At 38.9% G+C, this 14,591-nt stretch overlaps 1 protein-coding gene across 8 annotated transcripts in view; it reads left to right on the top strand.

Annotated features, from left to right (window-relative positions):
* tdrd12 (tudor domain containing 12) overlaps positions 1-14,591 on the top strand; it is a 200,053-nt gene that overhangs the window by 83,135 nt on the left and 102,327 nt on the right. For all 8 annotated transcript variants that reach the window (XM_063066982.1, XM_063066989.1, XM_063066990.1 and 5 more), the window contains one exon: positions 8,634-8,825. In XM_063066982.1, coding sequence (XP_062923052.1) covers positions 8,634-8,825 — 192 coding nt within the window. The remainder of the gene's footprint in view (positions 1-8,633; positions 8,826-14,591) is intronic.

A 14,591-nucleotide genomic window follows, 5' to 3' on the forward strand; every position in this document is an offset into this window, starting at 1 on the left:
AGTGTCACAATTAAATGGAAGGGGCAGTCATATTTTGAATATGATTATTTGCTGCATAGTTTTCTTAATTTTTCTTAATTTTAAAGTTGAAGAAGTATGTTGCTGAAGGATAGATTTTTTTTTACCTTTTGTGCAATAGGAAGTATACTAAGTGGCATATTTATGAAGAGATTAATGTGTTTTCCATGCAATTTCATTTTTAACAAGATTTCACATATAGAGATAATAGATCAGTGTTTTGGGATTTTTGGAGAAACTCTGGACCTTTGGCATCCAGCACAGTATCAAAAGTCTTGGAGAGAGAGATAGATATATATCCTAAGACTTTACCACAGTACTCTATTTGTCAATGTGGAGTGGAGAACGAGTTTGTAAATCTGGCGGGAGCAAAGGATATTGGGAATGGTGAGGGTGGAGCACAGTGAGAGGAGTGTGGGACAGGTGGCAAAGAAGTAGTGCAGGGGGGCAGGAGTGGAACGGGTGCCAGCACTCCCAGACCTGAGACACCAGGCAGGGGTGGAACGGATGCAGGCACTCCCAGACCTGAGACAGCAGGCAGGGGCAGGGGTGGAATGGGTGCAGGCACTCCTAGACCTGAGACACCAGGCAAGGTCATTTAATTCCAAACAATTGGTTTATTGGTCATTACAAAATGTCTCTGTGGTGCTTCCTGCTCCCCGCCATTTCCCTTCCCCTTTTCCCAACCATGATTCCCCTTCCCCTGCCGCCTTTCCATTTTCATCCACAATAGAGCTCAGTGGTTGCGAAGATGTCGGGGTTGGTAATTAAGGATGAGGTCATAGGGTACTTGGGGACACATAATAAAATAAGCTGCAGTCAGCATGGTTTCCTCAAGGGAAAATCTTGTCTGACAAATCTGTTGGAATTCTTTGAAGAAATAACAAGCAGGATAGACAAACGAGAATGGGTTGATGTTATGTACTTGGATTTTCAGAATATCCTTGACAAGGTGCCATACTTGAGGCTGCTTAACAGGCTACAAGCACATGGTATTACAAGAAAGATTCTAGCATGGATAAAGCAGTGGCTGATTGACAGGAGGCCAAGAGTAGGAATAAAGCGAGCTTTTTCTGGCTGGCTGCCAGTGACTAGTGGTGTTCCACAGGGGTCTGTATTGGGACTGATTCTTTTTTACGTTATATTTTGATTTGGATGATAGAATTGATGGCTTTGTTGCAAAGTTTGCAGACGATATGAAGATAGGTGGAGGGGCAAGTAATTTTGAGGAGCAGAGAGGCTACAGAAGGACTTAGGTTAAGAGAATGGGCAAAGAAGTGGCAGTTGGAATACAGTGTCGTCAAGTGTATGGTCATGCATTTCGGTAGAGGAAATGAAAGGGTTGACTATTTTTTAAGTGGAGAGAAAATGCAAAAAACTGAGGCGCATAAGGAATTGTGAGTCCTTGTGTAGGATTCCCAAAAGGTTCATTTGCAGGTTGAGTCTGGTGAGGAAGGCAAATGCAATGTGAACATTCTTTTCAAGAGGACTAGAATATAAAAGCAAGGATATAATGTTGAGACTTTATAAAGGACTGGTGAGGCCCCACTTGGAGTACTGAAAGCTGTTTTCAGCCCCTTATCGTAGAAAGGATGTGCTGAAACTGGAGTGGGTTCCAAGGAGGGTCGCGTAAATGATTCCAGGATTGAATGGCTTGTCGTATGAAGAGCTTTTGATGACTCTGGGCCTGGATTCACTGGAATTCAGATGAATGAGGGGTGACCTAATTGAAATCTATCAAATGGTAAAAGGCTTTGGATGTGGAGAGGATGTTTCCTATGGTGGGAGACTGTAAGACCAGAGGTCACAGCCTCAGAATAGAGGGATGTCTTTTTAAAACTGAGATCAGAAGGAATTTGCTTAGCCAGAGAGTGGCGAATCTGTGGGGCTGAGAGGAAATTTGGATCAGTCATGATGAAATGGCAAAGCAGACTCGATGGGTCAAATGGCTTTTATTCTGCTGCTTTATCTTTTGGTCTTGTATCAGAATCAGATTTATCATCACCCACATGTCATGTTTTTTTTTGCAGCAGTACTGTGCAAATGATAAACTGACTATCTTTCCGGTTTAAAATGGTGCTACTGAAGTTGTGTGACAGGTTACTGGTAGATCAGAAAGCAAGAAATACAACTAAAAACATTACTAATAACACCTTTTCTGAAATAAATTGTGGTCAACTATCACCACAAGCAATGAAGAAGCAAGTGGTGGCGAAGCTGATTCAAAGGATGCGCCATGCTGGTGTATCGCAAGCCTGGAACGCAACAATGTGTTTATGCCAAGGCCTCAGATGGCGTACATATTGCTGTTGCTGTTGAAGTGAACGATTTGGACAGGAGTCGATGCGGTTGAGTTTCAATACCCATTTATCTAACTCGGGTGCAAGGTTGGATCGCTCCAAGAGCCGAGCCAATTTAGTGAGATTGAGAACAGCTTCGGGCTGTGCAGTCCAGTTGTGTCGCTGCACTGGGGCCCGGGTCATAGAGCGAGGCACTACTTGGTGCTTTGACAAAATAAATGGCAGCCCAGATAGACTGGAAAGCCTGAGTGCGGAGTTGAGGGTCGGACTGATTTTGATCACTGTCCTGCGATGTTCATTCCCCTCTCCTGTGGCTGCCATCTTGCTGCTTTTTTTGCCCCGCTAATATGATAAACTTGAAATCGAGGCTTGGGCCTTCTACTTTGGTTGCTCCAGGGAGCTGATCTAAGGACTCAGTCTTGTTCGGAATGCTATCGTTTGCATGATGCATGTTTCTTTTCCCTATTTCTCTGTGCAATGGTTATGGTCTTTTTTTAATTGGGTTCTTTTGGTTTCTTGCTTTGTGGCTGCCTGTAAGCAAACAATTCTCAAGGTGTATTCTTTATACATTCTTTGATAATAAATGTACTTTGATTTTTTTGATAAAAGGAAAGGTATGATTGTATGGGGACCTCAAAAACGATCATTGCAAGGAAGTAGAGGGTATGCTTTTGAGCTGCAGAAAAGGAGGAAATCCTGGAGGGGTTGTCTGCGGAGTCTCTGTGGGTAGAAGTTAGGAATAGAAAGGGGTCAATAACTGCTGGGTGTTTTTTATTGACTACCCAATAGTAGCAGGGACATTGAGGAGCAGATAGGAAGACAGATTCTGGAATGGAGTAATAATAACAGGGTTGTTGTGGTGGGAGATTTTAATTTCCCAAGTATTGATTGGCATCTCCCTAGAGTGAGGGGTTTAGATGGGGTGGAGTTTGTTAGGTGTGTTCAGGAAGGTTTCTTGACACAATATGTAGATAAGCCTACAAGAGGAGAGACTGTACTTGATTTGGTATTGAGGAATGAACCTGGTCTGGTGTCAGATCTCTCAGTGGGAGAGCATTTTGGAGATAGTGATCACAATTCTATCTCCTTTACCTTAGCATTGGAGAGGGATAGGAACAGACAAGTTAGGGAAACTTTTAACTGGAGTAAGGGGAAATATGAGGCTATCAGGCAAGAACTTGGAAGCATAAATTAGAAACAGACGTTCTCAGGGAAACGTATGGAAGAAATGTGGTAAATGTTCGGAAATATTTGCGTGGGATTCTGAGTGAGTATGTTCCAGTGAGACATGGAAAGGATGGTAGGGTACAAGATCCATAGTGTACAAAGGCTGTTGTAAATCTAGTCAAGAAGAAAGGAAGAGCTTACAAAAGGTTCAAAAAAACTAGATAATGATAGGAATCTAGAAGATTATAAGGTTAGCAGGAAGAAGCTTAAGAATTAAATTAGAACCAGAAGGGGCCATGAGAAGGCCTTGGCGACAGGATTAAGGAAAACCCAAGGCATTCTACAAGTATGTGAAGAGCAAGAGGATAAGACGTGAGAACATAGGACAAATCAGGTGTGACAGTGGAAAAGTGTGTATGGAACCGGAGGAAATAGCGGAGGTACTTAATGAATACTTTGCTTCAGTACTCTCTACAGAAAAGGATCTTGGAGATTGTAGGGATGACTTGCAGTAGACTGAAAAGCTTGAGCATGTAGATATTAAGGAAGAGGATGTGCTGGAGCTTTTGGAAAGCATCAAGTCGGATAAGTCACCGGGACTGGACGGGATGTACCCCAGGCTACTGTGGGAAGCAACGGAGGAGATTGCTGAGTCTCTGGCAATGATCTTTGCATCATCAATGAGGATAGGAGAGGTTCCGGAGGATTGGAGGGTTGCAGATGTTGTTCCCTTATTCAAGAAAGGGAGTAGGGGTAGCCCAGGAAATTATAGGCCAGTGAGTCTTACTTCAGTGGTTGGGAAGTTGATGGAGAAGATCCTGAGAGGCATAATATGATTAGGAGTAGTCAGCATGGCTTTGTCAAAGGCAGGTTGTATCTTACGAGCCTGATTGAATTTTTTGAGGATGTGACTCAACACATTGATGAAGGAAGAGCAGTAGATGTAGTGTGTATGGATTTTAGCAAGGCATTTGTTAAGGTACCCCATGCAAGACTTATTGGGAGGCATGGGATCCAAAGGGACATTGCTTTGTGGATCCAGAACTGGCTTGCCCACAGAAGGCAAAGAGTAGTTGTAGACGGGTCATATTCTTTATGGAGGCTGGAGGCCGGTGACCAGTGGTGTGCCTCAGGGATCTGTTCTGGGACCCCTACTCTTTGTGATTTTTATAAATGACCTGGATGAGGAAGTGGAGGGATGGGTTAGTAAATTTGCTGAAGACACAAAGGTTGGGGGTGTTGTGGATAGTGTGGAGGGCTGTCAGAGGTTACAACGGGACATTAATAGGATGCAAAACTTTGCTGAGAAGTGGCAGATGGGGTTCCACCCAGATAAGTGTGAGGTGGTTCATTTTGGTAGGTCAAATATGATGGCAGAATATAGTATTAATGGTCAGACTCTTGGCAGTGTGGAGAATCAGAGGGATCTTGGGGTCCAAGTCCATAGGACACTCTAAGCTGTTGCGCAGGTTGACTCTGTGATTAAGAAGGCATACGGTGCATTGGCCTTCATCAATCATGGGATTGAGTTTAAGAACTGAGAGGTAATGTTGCAGCTATATAGGACCCTGGTCAGACCCCACTTGAATACTGTGCTCAATTCTGGCCGCCTCACTACAGGAAGGACGTGGAAACCATAGAAAGTGTGCAGAGGAGATTTACAAGGATGTTGCCTGGATTGGGGAGCATGCCTTATGAGAATAGGTTGAGTGAACTCGGCCTTTTCTCCTTGAAGTGACAGAGGATGAGAGGTGACCTGATAGATGTATATAAGAGAATGAGAGGTATTGATCGTGTGGATAGTCAGAGGCTTTTCCCCAGGGCTGAAATGGCTTGCACGAGAGGGCATAGTTTTAAGGTGCTTGGAAGTAGGTACAGAGGAGATGTCAGGGGTAAGTTTTTTATGCAGAGTATGGTGAGTGTGTGGAATGGTCTGCTGGCAGCAGCGGTGAAGGCAGAAACGGTAGGGTCTTTCAAGAGACTTCTGGATGGCTACATGGAGCTTAGAAAAATAGAGGGCTATGGGTAAAGCGTAGGTAGTTCTAAAATAGGGACATGTTCGGCACAGCTTTGTGAGCCAAAGGGCCTGTATTGTGCTGTAGGTTTTCTGTTTCTGTGTCAGGAAGTGAATGACTTGCTACAGAGTATTCAGTTTCTGACTTGTTCTTATAAGCATGCCCTGTTGAGTTTCCGTTCATTGATGAGCCTGAGGACATTAATGTTAAGAAATGACAATAGTAATGCCATAAAATGTCATGGGCAATGAATATTGAATAATACTTGCATTACAGAATATTACTTGCCACTTATTCCATCTGCTGTCACCAAATGTATTGCCCTCACTGTGATGCTGTAATATCAACTAGACAGTCAGCCAAACCCCATTCAAAAATGACATGTCAGGATATAGCCTCCTAGCTGCTTGATTTTATTGTAACTCAATAGCAGACACAGTAAATGAGGAGTGAAACTGAAAGAAAACCAACAAATTAAAGTTAAGTTACCACATTCTTGCATTCACACAAGAAAACATACACAGATAATTAAGAACTTAGTTAAATTTCCTGCAGGTAAATATTATAAGATACCGACAAGTGAATATGACAGGTAAATGGTATGTGTAAACCATTAGCATCTAGGTTAGTGTCTAATAAACTCAAAAATAACATTCTACTTCAGCAAAATTTTATTGATACTTTTAAGTTGACTTCTAAGCAATGTTTCTAGGAAAATAACAGGGGATGACTTTAGATAGAAACTACTTTCGCTCCTAACATAATTCTCTGGCCTTCTGCCAGCCAATGTGCTTTCCTACTTGCCTAATACAGATCTGAAACTGCTCATTTCAAAATAAAAGCTCAAAATGTTTAATTACATAGTAAATAAAAACCAATTTCCTGAACATTCCCTGCCTGACCTTTTGTGAGGTAAGCACTAAATACTTTGTTATGATGCATAACATCAATTCTTTGGTGAGGGCCAAAACAATTTCTGAGGCAGGTCTGTCCTTCAGTGAAATCAACAAGGCTGCCTAAGCACAAATTGTATCACAGTACTTTTTTGTTATATTTTCAGACAAGTATGATTAAGCAAGGTTAACAGCCCCCGTTATTACTGGGCATTTTGCAACATTTTGAGTTAGAGATAAAAAAAACTAGCTGGAAGACATTAAACAAAATGTACAAATATGAGAACAGAATGTATTTGAAAATGCTGCTTTTCTCCCTCATCTCAGAGTAGCCCAAGGGCAATTTCCCATTGAACTGCATTTTATACATATAAGGGTTCCCGAGGTTATAAATGACTTGACATATGGAAATCTGACGATGAAATTCTCCATCCATTTTCAAAGTTACAGTATAACTACAATGCCAAGCACCAAATGCTAGTTGTACAACCTTATAGAGAAATGGTGCTGTATGGGTTCTAGGAATGTACAGCTGTTTTAAATCTTGCAGTGAGCCCCTCCAGGTTTCCCACTTGTGGAGTTTCTCCTCTGGGGTGGGGGGGTGGGTGGTTGGGATGTGTCCCTAGTCACACATGTCTGTAGGAAGTTCCCTGAGAAGTGCTCTGCCCTAGACAGTGCGTAGAGCCATCAAACCCAGGGGATCAAACACACTGTTCACTGTGGACAACACTCTGTGCTGAGTGAATGGCTTATTGCTGCTTGATACTGCAAAGGTGAAGGTGTCGGTCATTATCTTTCACAGGAGTCCCAAACTGCATTGCCTCGGTTTGACTTCTTCACTGAGGTCCATGTCCTTAACAACCGCTGCACGACCTCCAGGTGGGAACGTGTTCGTAACAGCTTCACTGTTTGAAGCAAACTTATGCAGCTGCAGGTTTGACTCTCCAACAAATGCTTTGGTCCTCTGTAGGAGGTTGATAGCTTCAGTATTGGTAGGTACAGACACAAGCCAGTCGTCAACATAGAAGTGACATTCCACGAACTGATCGGTGTCGGCTCCATGTTCACCAGTGCCCTCTCGGATGGCTCTTCTAAGCCCATTGGCTTTAGATAGATGCTTCTTTCTCCTAACATAGACTCCTGGGCCTTCAGTCACCCAGTGCTTCCTACTTATTAATTCCTGACTGCACAGGAAGTGACCTAATACAGATCTGAAACAGCTCATTTCAAAATAAAAGTTGAGTGTGCTTAATCACATAGTAAAAGCAAACAAATTGCCTGAAAGCCGGAACACAAAATATCCCAACTTTTCATTAATTGATGGATGGGACATGATTGATGAATCATTTGAAGATAGTTGCGTCAACAACCCTGTGCTGGGAAAGGAATGATTGACTTTCAACCACAGCCATCTGCCTTGTGTGAGATAAAACTCCATCCATTAGAATATTTACTTGTAATACTAATTGGCCTCAGTTTTACCAGGCCACATTCAACCATCAGGTGAGAGATGGGATTAAAGAATTCTGGTTGGAAAATAGAATATAGTCAGACTTTGTCTATGTTACAAGAAAATATGAGGAGAGTCATCATTGCATCATAATGCCTTCAAATGTTTCCTAAAATGTGTGATATTCTCATCGCCACACTTTAGGAAGCACATCAGGGCTCTTCAGAATGGAATTACTTGAATGAATCCAGTGATGAGAAATTTCAGATGCCAAGATTGACTTTGAATCTGGGAATGTTATCCATGGAGCAGAGAAGATTAAGAGCAGATTTAATAAATAATCATTTTGGGCTTTAACTACAGCGAGTAATGAGCTTTACAATCTCCTCTTGTGCTTTATCAATAATGGATTTTCCATCAACCATACTTTTCCAGTTCGTTTACAACAACCTTTATAAAGCTAAAGGTTGCTGTGAAAATGTTTACAGCATGCATTTTTGTTCTATCAGCAGAAGTGCATTACTTTTTTTTTTGGTATCACTTGTCCAAAATTCTGGCAGGGGAATTTATCCAGGTTTTAACTGGCAAAACATGACTATTAATGGAAGTGAAATTAATTTTGTTTTTGTGTGGCGTGGTATTAATTATTAGTAACACTTTAATTAGACTTAAAAGATTATTCTCATTGATAATGCATAGCTTCATTGTTTGAATATAAACATGGGAATTCTGAAATATTGTTCTCAAGATGCATAATAGAAAAAACATACTAATTTATTTTCAATCATAGATGTCTACTATCTTACAAAATTTCAAGGAGGCCACTAAGATTCCAGAAAGATGGTCAACTCCACAACAGCTCATTGCTGTTGGAAAGCATTGGACAAAAGAAATGGAAATTTTGATAAAAGAAAATCGAAGTGATCCTTATGTTGTTATAACAGTCATGGAAGAAGCTGCACTTTATGGAAAAGTGCATCAGGTGTGTACAAGAGAAGCATGAATATTTTCAGAAGCTTTGCTGTGCTCACCTCATTGTAGTTAAATGCTTTTGTTTTGAAAATTAGATCTTGGGTACTGTAATTTATATACTATGCCTAAGTGCTTTAAACCAGCTTGATAAAGGATGGAAATTGCAAAGGAAAGAGAAAGTAGGAAGGTGATGTTAGAGAAGTTATAAGTGAACTAGGTAAGAAAAACTAGGTCAAGCAGCAAACAGGAGTTAAACTACAGAAAATTGACAGTGATAAAATGAAAAGCTCTATATCTGAATGCTTGTTATGTTGCAACAAGGGAAATTAATTATTGGCAGAAATATAAGTAAATTGGTATTATTGAAATTGGCTGCAAGGTGAGCAAAGTTGGAAAAATAAATAAATGTACCAGGATATTCGACTTATTTATTTATTTATTTATTATGTGCAATCGTGAACAATAGCCAAATCAAAAATGCTGATCAAATCAACTAGATCCCAAAGAGAACTCTGATAGGCCAATCAGATGATTATCTGCTGTTCAGCGATACAACACAAAAAAAATCATCTGTACAATTAAGAAACATTAAAAAATAGTAGAAACACTGGAGTCATGATGATCATGATGAAGTCTGCTGGAGAGAGACATTTATATGCATGCTGTCCTCCATAATTCAAAGAGATTGAAGGATAAGATTGCAGGGTGACAAAACATGGCAGGAGCACTTGGAACTAACTAAAAACTAATCCCTACCAGGAGAAAACAGCACTTGTTCTTTCAGCACTGTTCTCCAGCAGCTTAAGGACCAAGTCCAGCCGGAACGTAACTCACAAGTGCTCTTGAAAGTCAGGTATTAACCCTACCTACCAACAACCAAGCATTGCCATCCTGGTCCCTTTCATGATAGCTTATGAAGAAGCATGTGACTTCCGTCCCAGAGATGATAGGTACAAGGACTGGCAGTAAGGAAAAGGGGATGATGTAGAATTATTAATGAGGAATTATTTCTCAAGACCAAACAGGTTTTATAAAAGGCTGCTATTCTTTTTCTAACACTCGGAGACTGTTATATGTTATATACTTATCCCCCTTGAAAACTTCCCCAATGTGTTGTTTCTCTTGATGCTGAAAAGACATTTGATAGAGTTGAATAGAAATATTTATTTAACGTTTTAGAGAAATTTGGCTTTGGTACTAATTTTAATAAGTGGATTAGAATGATATATAAAAGCCCTATTGCCACTGTGATTACTAATAACTGTAGATCCCCCTTTTTTTGACTTACGTGGGGTACGAGACAAGGATGTCCGTTAAGTCCTTTGTTATTTAATTTGGTGCTGGAACCTTTGGCTATTGCAGTTCGTGAAGCTAAGGATATTCAAGGAATTTCCATAAATGGGATTATTCAAAAGATTTCTCTTCATGCTGATGATCTGTTACTTTATATTTTGAATCCTGAAGAATCTATTCCTAGTTTATTGAAATTATTAAATGAATTTGGAAAGTTTTCAGGATATAAATTAAACCTGCATAAAAGTGAATTATTTCCTTTAAATGATTCTGCTTTTATATATGATGATATTCCTTTTAAAGTTACGGATTCTTTTAAATATTTAGGTGTTATCATCACTAAAACTTATGGAGACCTTTATAGAGTTAATTCAGTTCCCTTAGTGGATTTTATGAAGCAATTATTCTCTAGATGGAATCCTCTTACACTTTCGTTAGTTGGTCGAATTCATGCAGTTAAAATGATGATCTTACCAAAATTTTTATATGTATTTCAAAATATTCCTATTTTTTTAAACTAAGAATTTTTTTGTTCAGGTTGACTATTATTTCATCTTTTGTTTGGAATAATAAAAGACCAAGAATTGGAAAATGTCATTTACCAAAATTAAAAAAGAATGGATGTCTTTTTTTGCCTAATTTAAGAATGTGTTATTGGGCGGTTAATATACATTATGCGTGTTCTTGGTTATATTGGACCGATAAAAATGAACATCCTTCATGGGTTGACTTGGAATTGAAAACTGTGAAACAATTTTACTTAAGTTCGTTATTAGGAGCTTCTTTACCTGTACAACTAGCCAAAATTTCTATTTTAAATATTAATCCTATGATTAAGCAGTCATTACGAATTTGGTACCAGTTTCGTAAATTTTTTGATCTTAAAAAATTTAACCTGGTTTGATTTATCGAAACTATTTAAACTTTCACTTAGTGATCCTACAATTTCTCTTTGGAGGAATAAAGGAACTTATTCCTTTATGGATTTGTTTCAAGAAGGTCGGTTGATGTCCTTTGAGAAATTAGTAACTAAATACTCTCTTTCATACTCACACTTCTTGCAATATCTTCAGGTCAGACATTTTTTACAAGAATATTTGGGTAATTTTCCATATATACAAGATTCTGACCTGTTGGACACTATTTTAAAAATCAACCCTTTAGTGAAAGGTTTTATTGGGAAAATTTATAATTTACTACTACAGCAGGATAATTATCCTTAAGATTAAGCAAGATTGGAGACTTCCGGTAGCGCTCATGGAGTGAAGTCGCGTTTTTGACTCGCTCCATTACCTCTGAGTTTTTTTTTTCTCTATGGTCAGCTATACTTTAATTAACTATTAAGGCATCAATTCTTACAATACTTTGAATTAAACTGAATTCTCCGACAATTGGATGATACTTAGATCTGCTATGTCTAAGAACGGGAAAAACGGCAAGGATGGTAAACCTCCGGTTAAACCGAAAGCTACGGATTTCCCCCTGACTGAATCACCGGTGACTTTGAAAGCGATATCGGAGTTAATTCAGAGGGAAATTTCAACCTCTGTTAGGGAGATGATTCGTACGGAAATTGCAGGCTCTGTTAAAGACCTGATTCATACGGAAATCTCAACTAATCTCCAGAAAATTGCCGATTCAATGGATAAGATGCAAACATTTATTGCGGAACATCAGTCGGCTATATCTGATCTTCAAAAATTAGCGCAACAAAGTGAGCTTAAGATGGGGAAAATCGAAGAAACAATTAATGTAATGAAGAAGAAACTTGACTTTTTGACTTTTAAAAACTCTGACTTGGAATCTAGAATGCGATGGCAGAATTTATGAATGATCGGGGTGAGGGAAGCTGTTGAATCCAACAACCCCATGAAATATTTTTCTCAACTTTTAAAAGATGCATTCCCTACTGTATTTCCTGACCAACCACCGCTACTGGATCGTGTTCACAGAATCCCATCATACTCGTCTAGGTCAGATAGACCTAGGCATGTTATTTTACGTTTTCATTATTTTCAAGACAAGGAGAGACTGTTTCGATTCGCTCGATCTAAAGGTTTCATTGATTTTTCGGATCTTAAGTTCCGATTCGTGGAAGATTTCAGTAAACCAATCTGGGACCAACGGGTTCGTTACAGATCCGTGATGTCGGAATTCTATAAGATGGATTTAAGACCAGCGCTGCTGTACCCTGCACGTCTAAGGATTCACATGTTAGATGGAGCCCTTCGTTTTTTTGATTCTCCATCGGATGCCCAGAGTTATCTGGATCAACTTTCATCTTCAACATCTTAATTGCCTTTTTTTAATTATCTCCGTTGATCGGAGGCTGTGAATTGGTTGGTTTTAACTTTTTCGTGCCCTATCTGGGCAGAAAAGTTTATTTTTGATTTCTTAATATGGCTGCTAAACTTTCTTTTTAACTGCGTCATTTCTTTCTTTTCCCAGGGGATTCTGGGTGGTTACTTCCCTTTTGTCATCTTACGTATTTCCTGTGTGGCCTTAAATTTTGTAGTTTTTTTTTTAATTTTATTCTGTTTTGCTTTTTATAACCACTTTATGTTAATAATCCTATTTTTTCTTGTTGCTGTGTCTATTCATGGGTTTGAGGTTTATTGTGGTTTTTTTTAATATATATTTTCCGGCTTTTGTTCTGTTCTGTGTGTATTTTAATTGAGCTAACTTTTTTTTTACTTACTTTTTTACTGTTTTACAACTAGCTGATCCTTTTCATATTTATACCTTTTTTTTAGGGAGCGTATACCGGAAGTCATGGGGGTAGTTTTAGCGCTTGCTTCTTTCTGGCGGGTCTGCTTTAGATTTTGCCTTGGGGTCTTGGGGCGGGGGGGGTGGCGGGAGGGGCTTCACGTTTTAGTTTGTTTCTCTTTGGGCTATATACATTATTGAAGTACTGGTTGCGTCCTTTTCCCCGGTATCTTTTGTATGTTCTGTTTCCTCTCCGGGTTTGTGGGTCGCGCCTATCGTCAATCCTCCTTGTTGTGGGTTGACTTTAGGATTTATGGAGTCTATTATTAATTTTGTCTCCTGGAATACTAATGGTCTTAATCATCCTATTAAAAGGAAAAAAGTTTTTAAAGTGTTCCGGAGACTTAAAGCACAAATTTTATTTTTACAAGAGACCCATGTACGGAGGGGGGACAGACTACGTTTTTTCAAATTCTGGAAGGGTCAACAATTTCATTCGAACTCCAATGCTAAGATTCGAGGCGTCTCTATTTTTATAGATTCCTCAGTTACTTTTACACAACAGGATATTATCTCTGATCCGAATGGTAGATTTTTATTGGTTAGTGGTTTACTATTTAATAAAAAAGTAGTTTTGGTTAATGTTTATGCTCCTAATATGGTTTGTCCGGAATTTTATAAATCATTGTTTGATCAGTTTCCGAATTTGAACGAGTTTTCATTGATTTGGGGCGGAGATCTTAATACCTGTTTGTCTCCAGCTTTGGACCGTTCGGCTCCTTTACGGACTTTACCTAATAAATCTGCAAATCTGATTAATTTTTTCCTTTCTGATTCTGGGTTGACGGACATTTGGCGTTTTCTGCATCCTCAGGAAAAAGATTTTTCCTTCTTTTCACATGTTCATCATTCCTATTCAAGAATTGATTATTTTTTCATTGATTCTCGTCTCATTCCTTCAGTGATTAAATGTGATTATGATTCTATAACCATTTCGGATCATGCTCCACTTAAGCTTTCTATTAAAATTATGGCCAATATACCAAACAATAGACAATGACGTTTTAATTCGCTGTTGCTTCAGGACTCGGACTTTGTTAATTTTATGAATGAACAGATTGAGCTTTTTTTTAACAATTAACCATACAGAAGATATTTCGGTTAACACTCTTTGGGACACTTTTAAAGCCTATATTCGGGGTCAGATTATTTCGTATTCCGTTGCTTTGAGGAAGAAACAGAAGCAGGAGGAGATGGCAATTGTGGACAAGATTAAAGAAATTGATAAGAAATATGTTATGGCTCCTTCTGAGGAGTTATACAAACAAAGAACTGAACTTCAAATGGAACACAGTTTACTACTCTCGTCCTCGATTGTAAACCAATTAAAGAAAACAAGAAGTGACTTTTATGTTCACAGTGACAAAATTGGCAAGCTGCTGGCTAATCAATTGAAATCTAATTATGTTAAATCTCAAATCAATCAGATTTATAACCAAAATGATCGATTGATACTGGATCATGTGGGGATTAATCAAACCTTTTGTGATTTTTATTCTTCTTTATATCAATCAGAGTCTCCTCGAGATTCTAAATATATTAATGATTTTTTAGATAAGTTAGACTTCCCTCAGATTTCACAGGATATGTCTTCTTTATTAGATACTTCCATTACAATGGATGAGATTAAGAATGTTATTTTTTCTATGAATCTGGGGAAAGCTCCTGGCCCGGATGGGTTTACCGTTGAATTTTATAAATGTTTTGCTTCTTTATT

Source organism: Mobula hypostoma, chromosome 14 (genome assembly GCF_963921235.1).
Source record: "Mobula hypostoma chromosome 14, sMobHyp1.1, whole genome shotgun sequence".
Lineage (NCBI taxonomy): Eukaryota > Metazoa > Chordata > Chondrichthyes > Myliobatiformes > Myliobatidae > Mobula > Mobula hypostoma.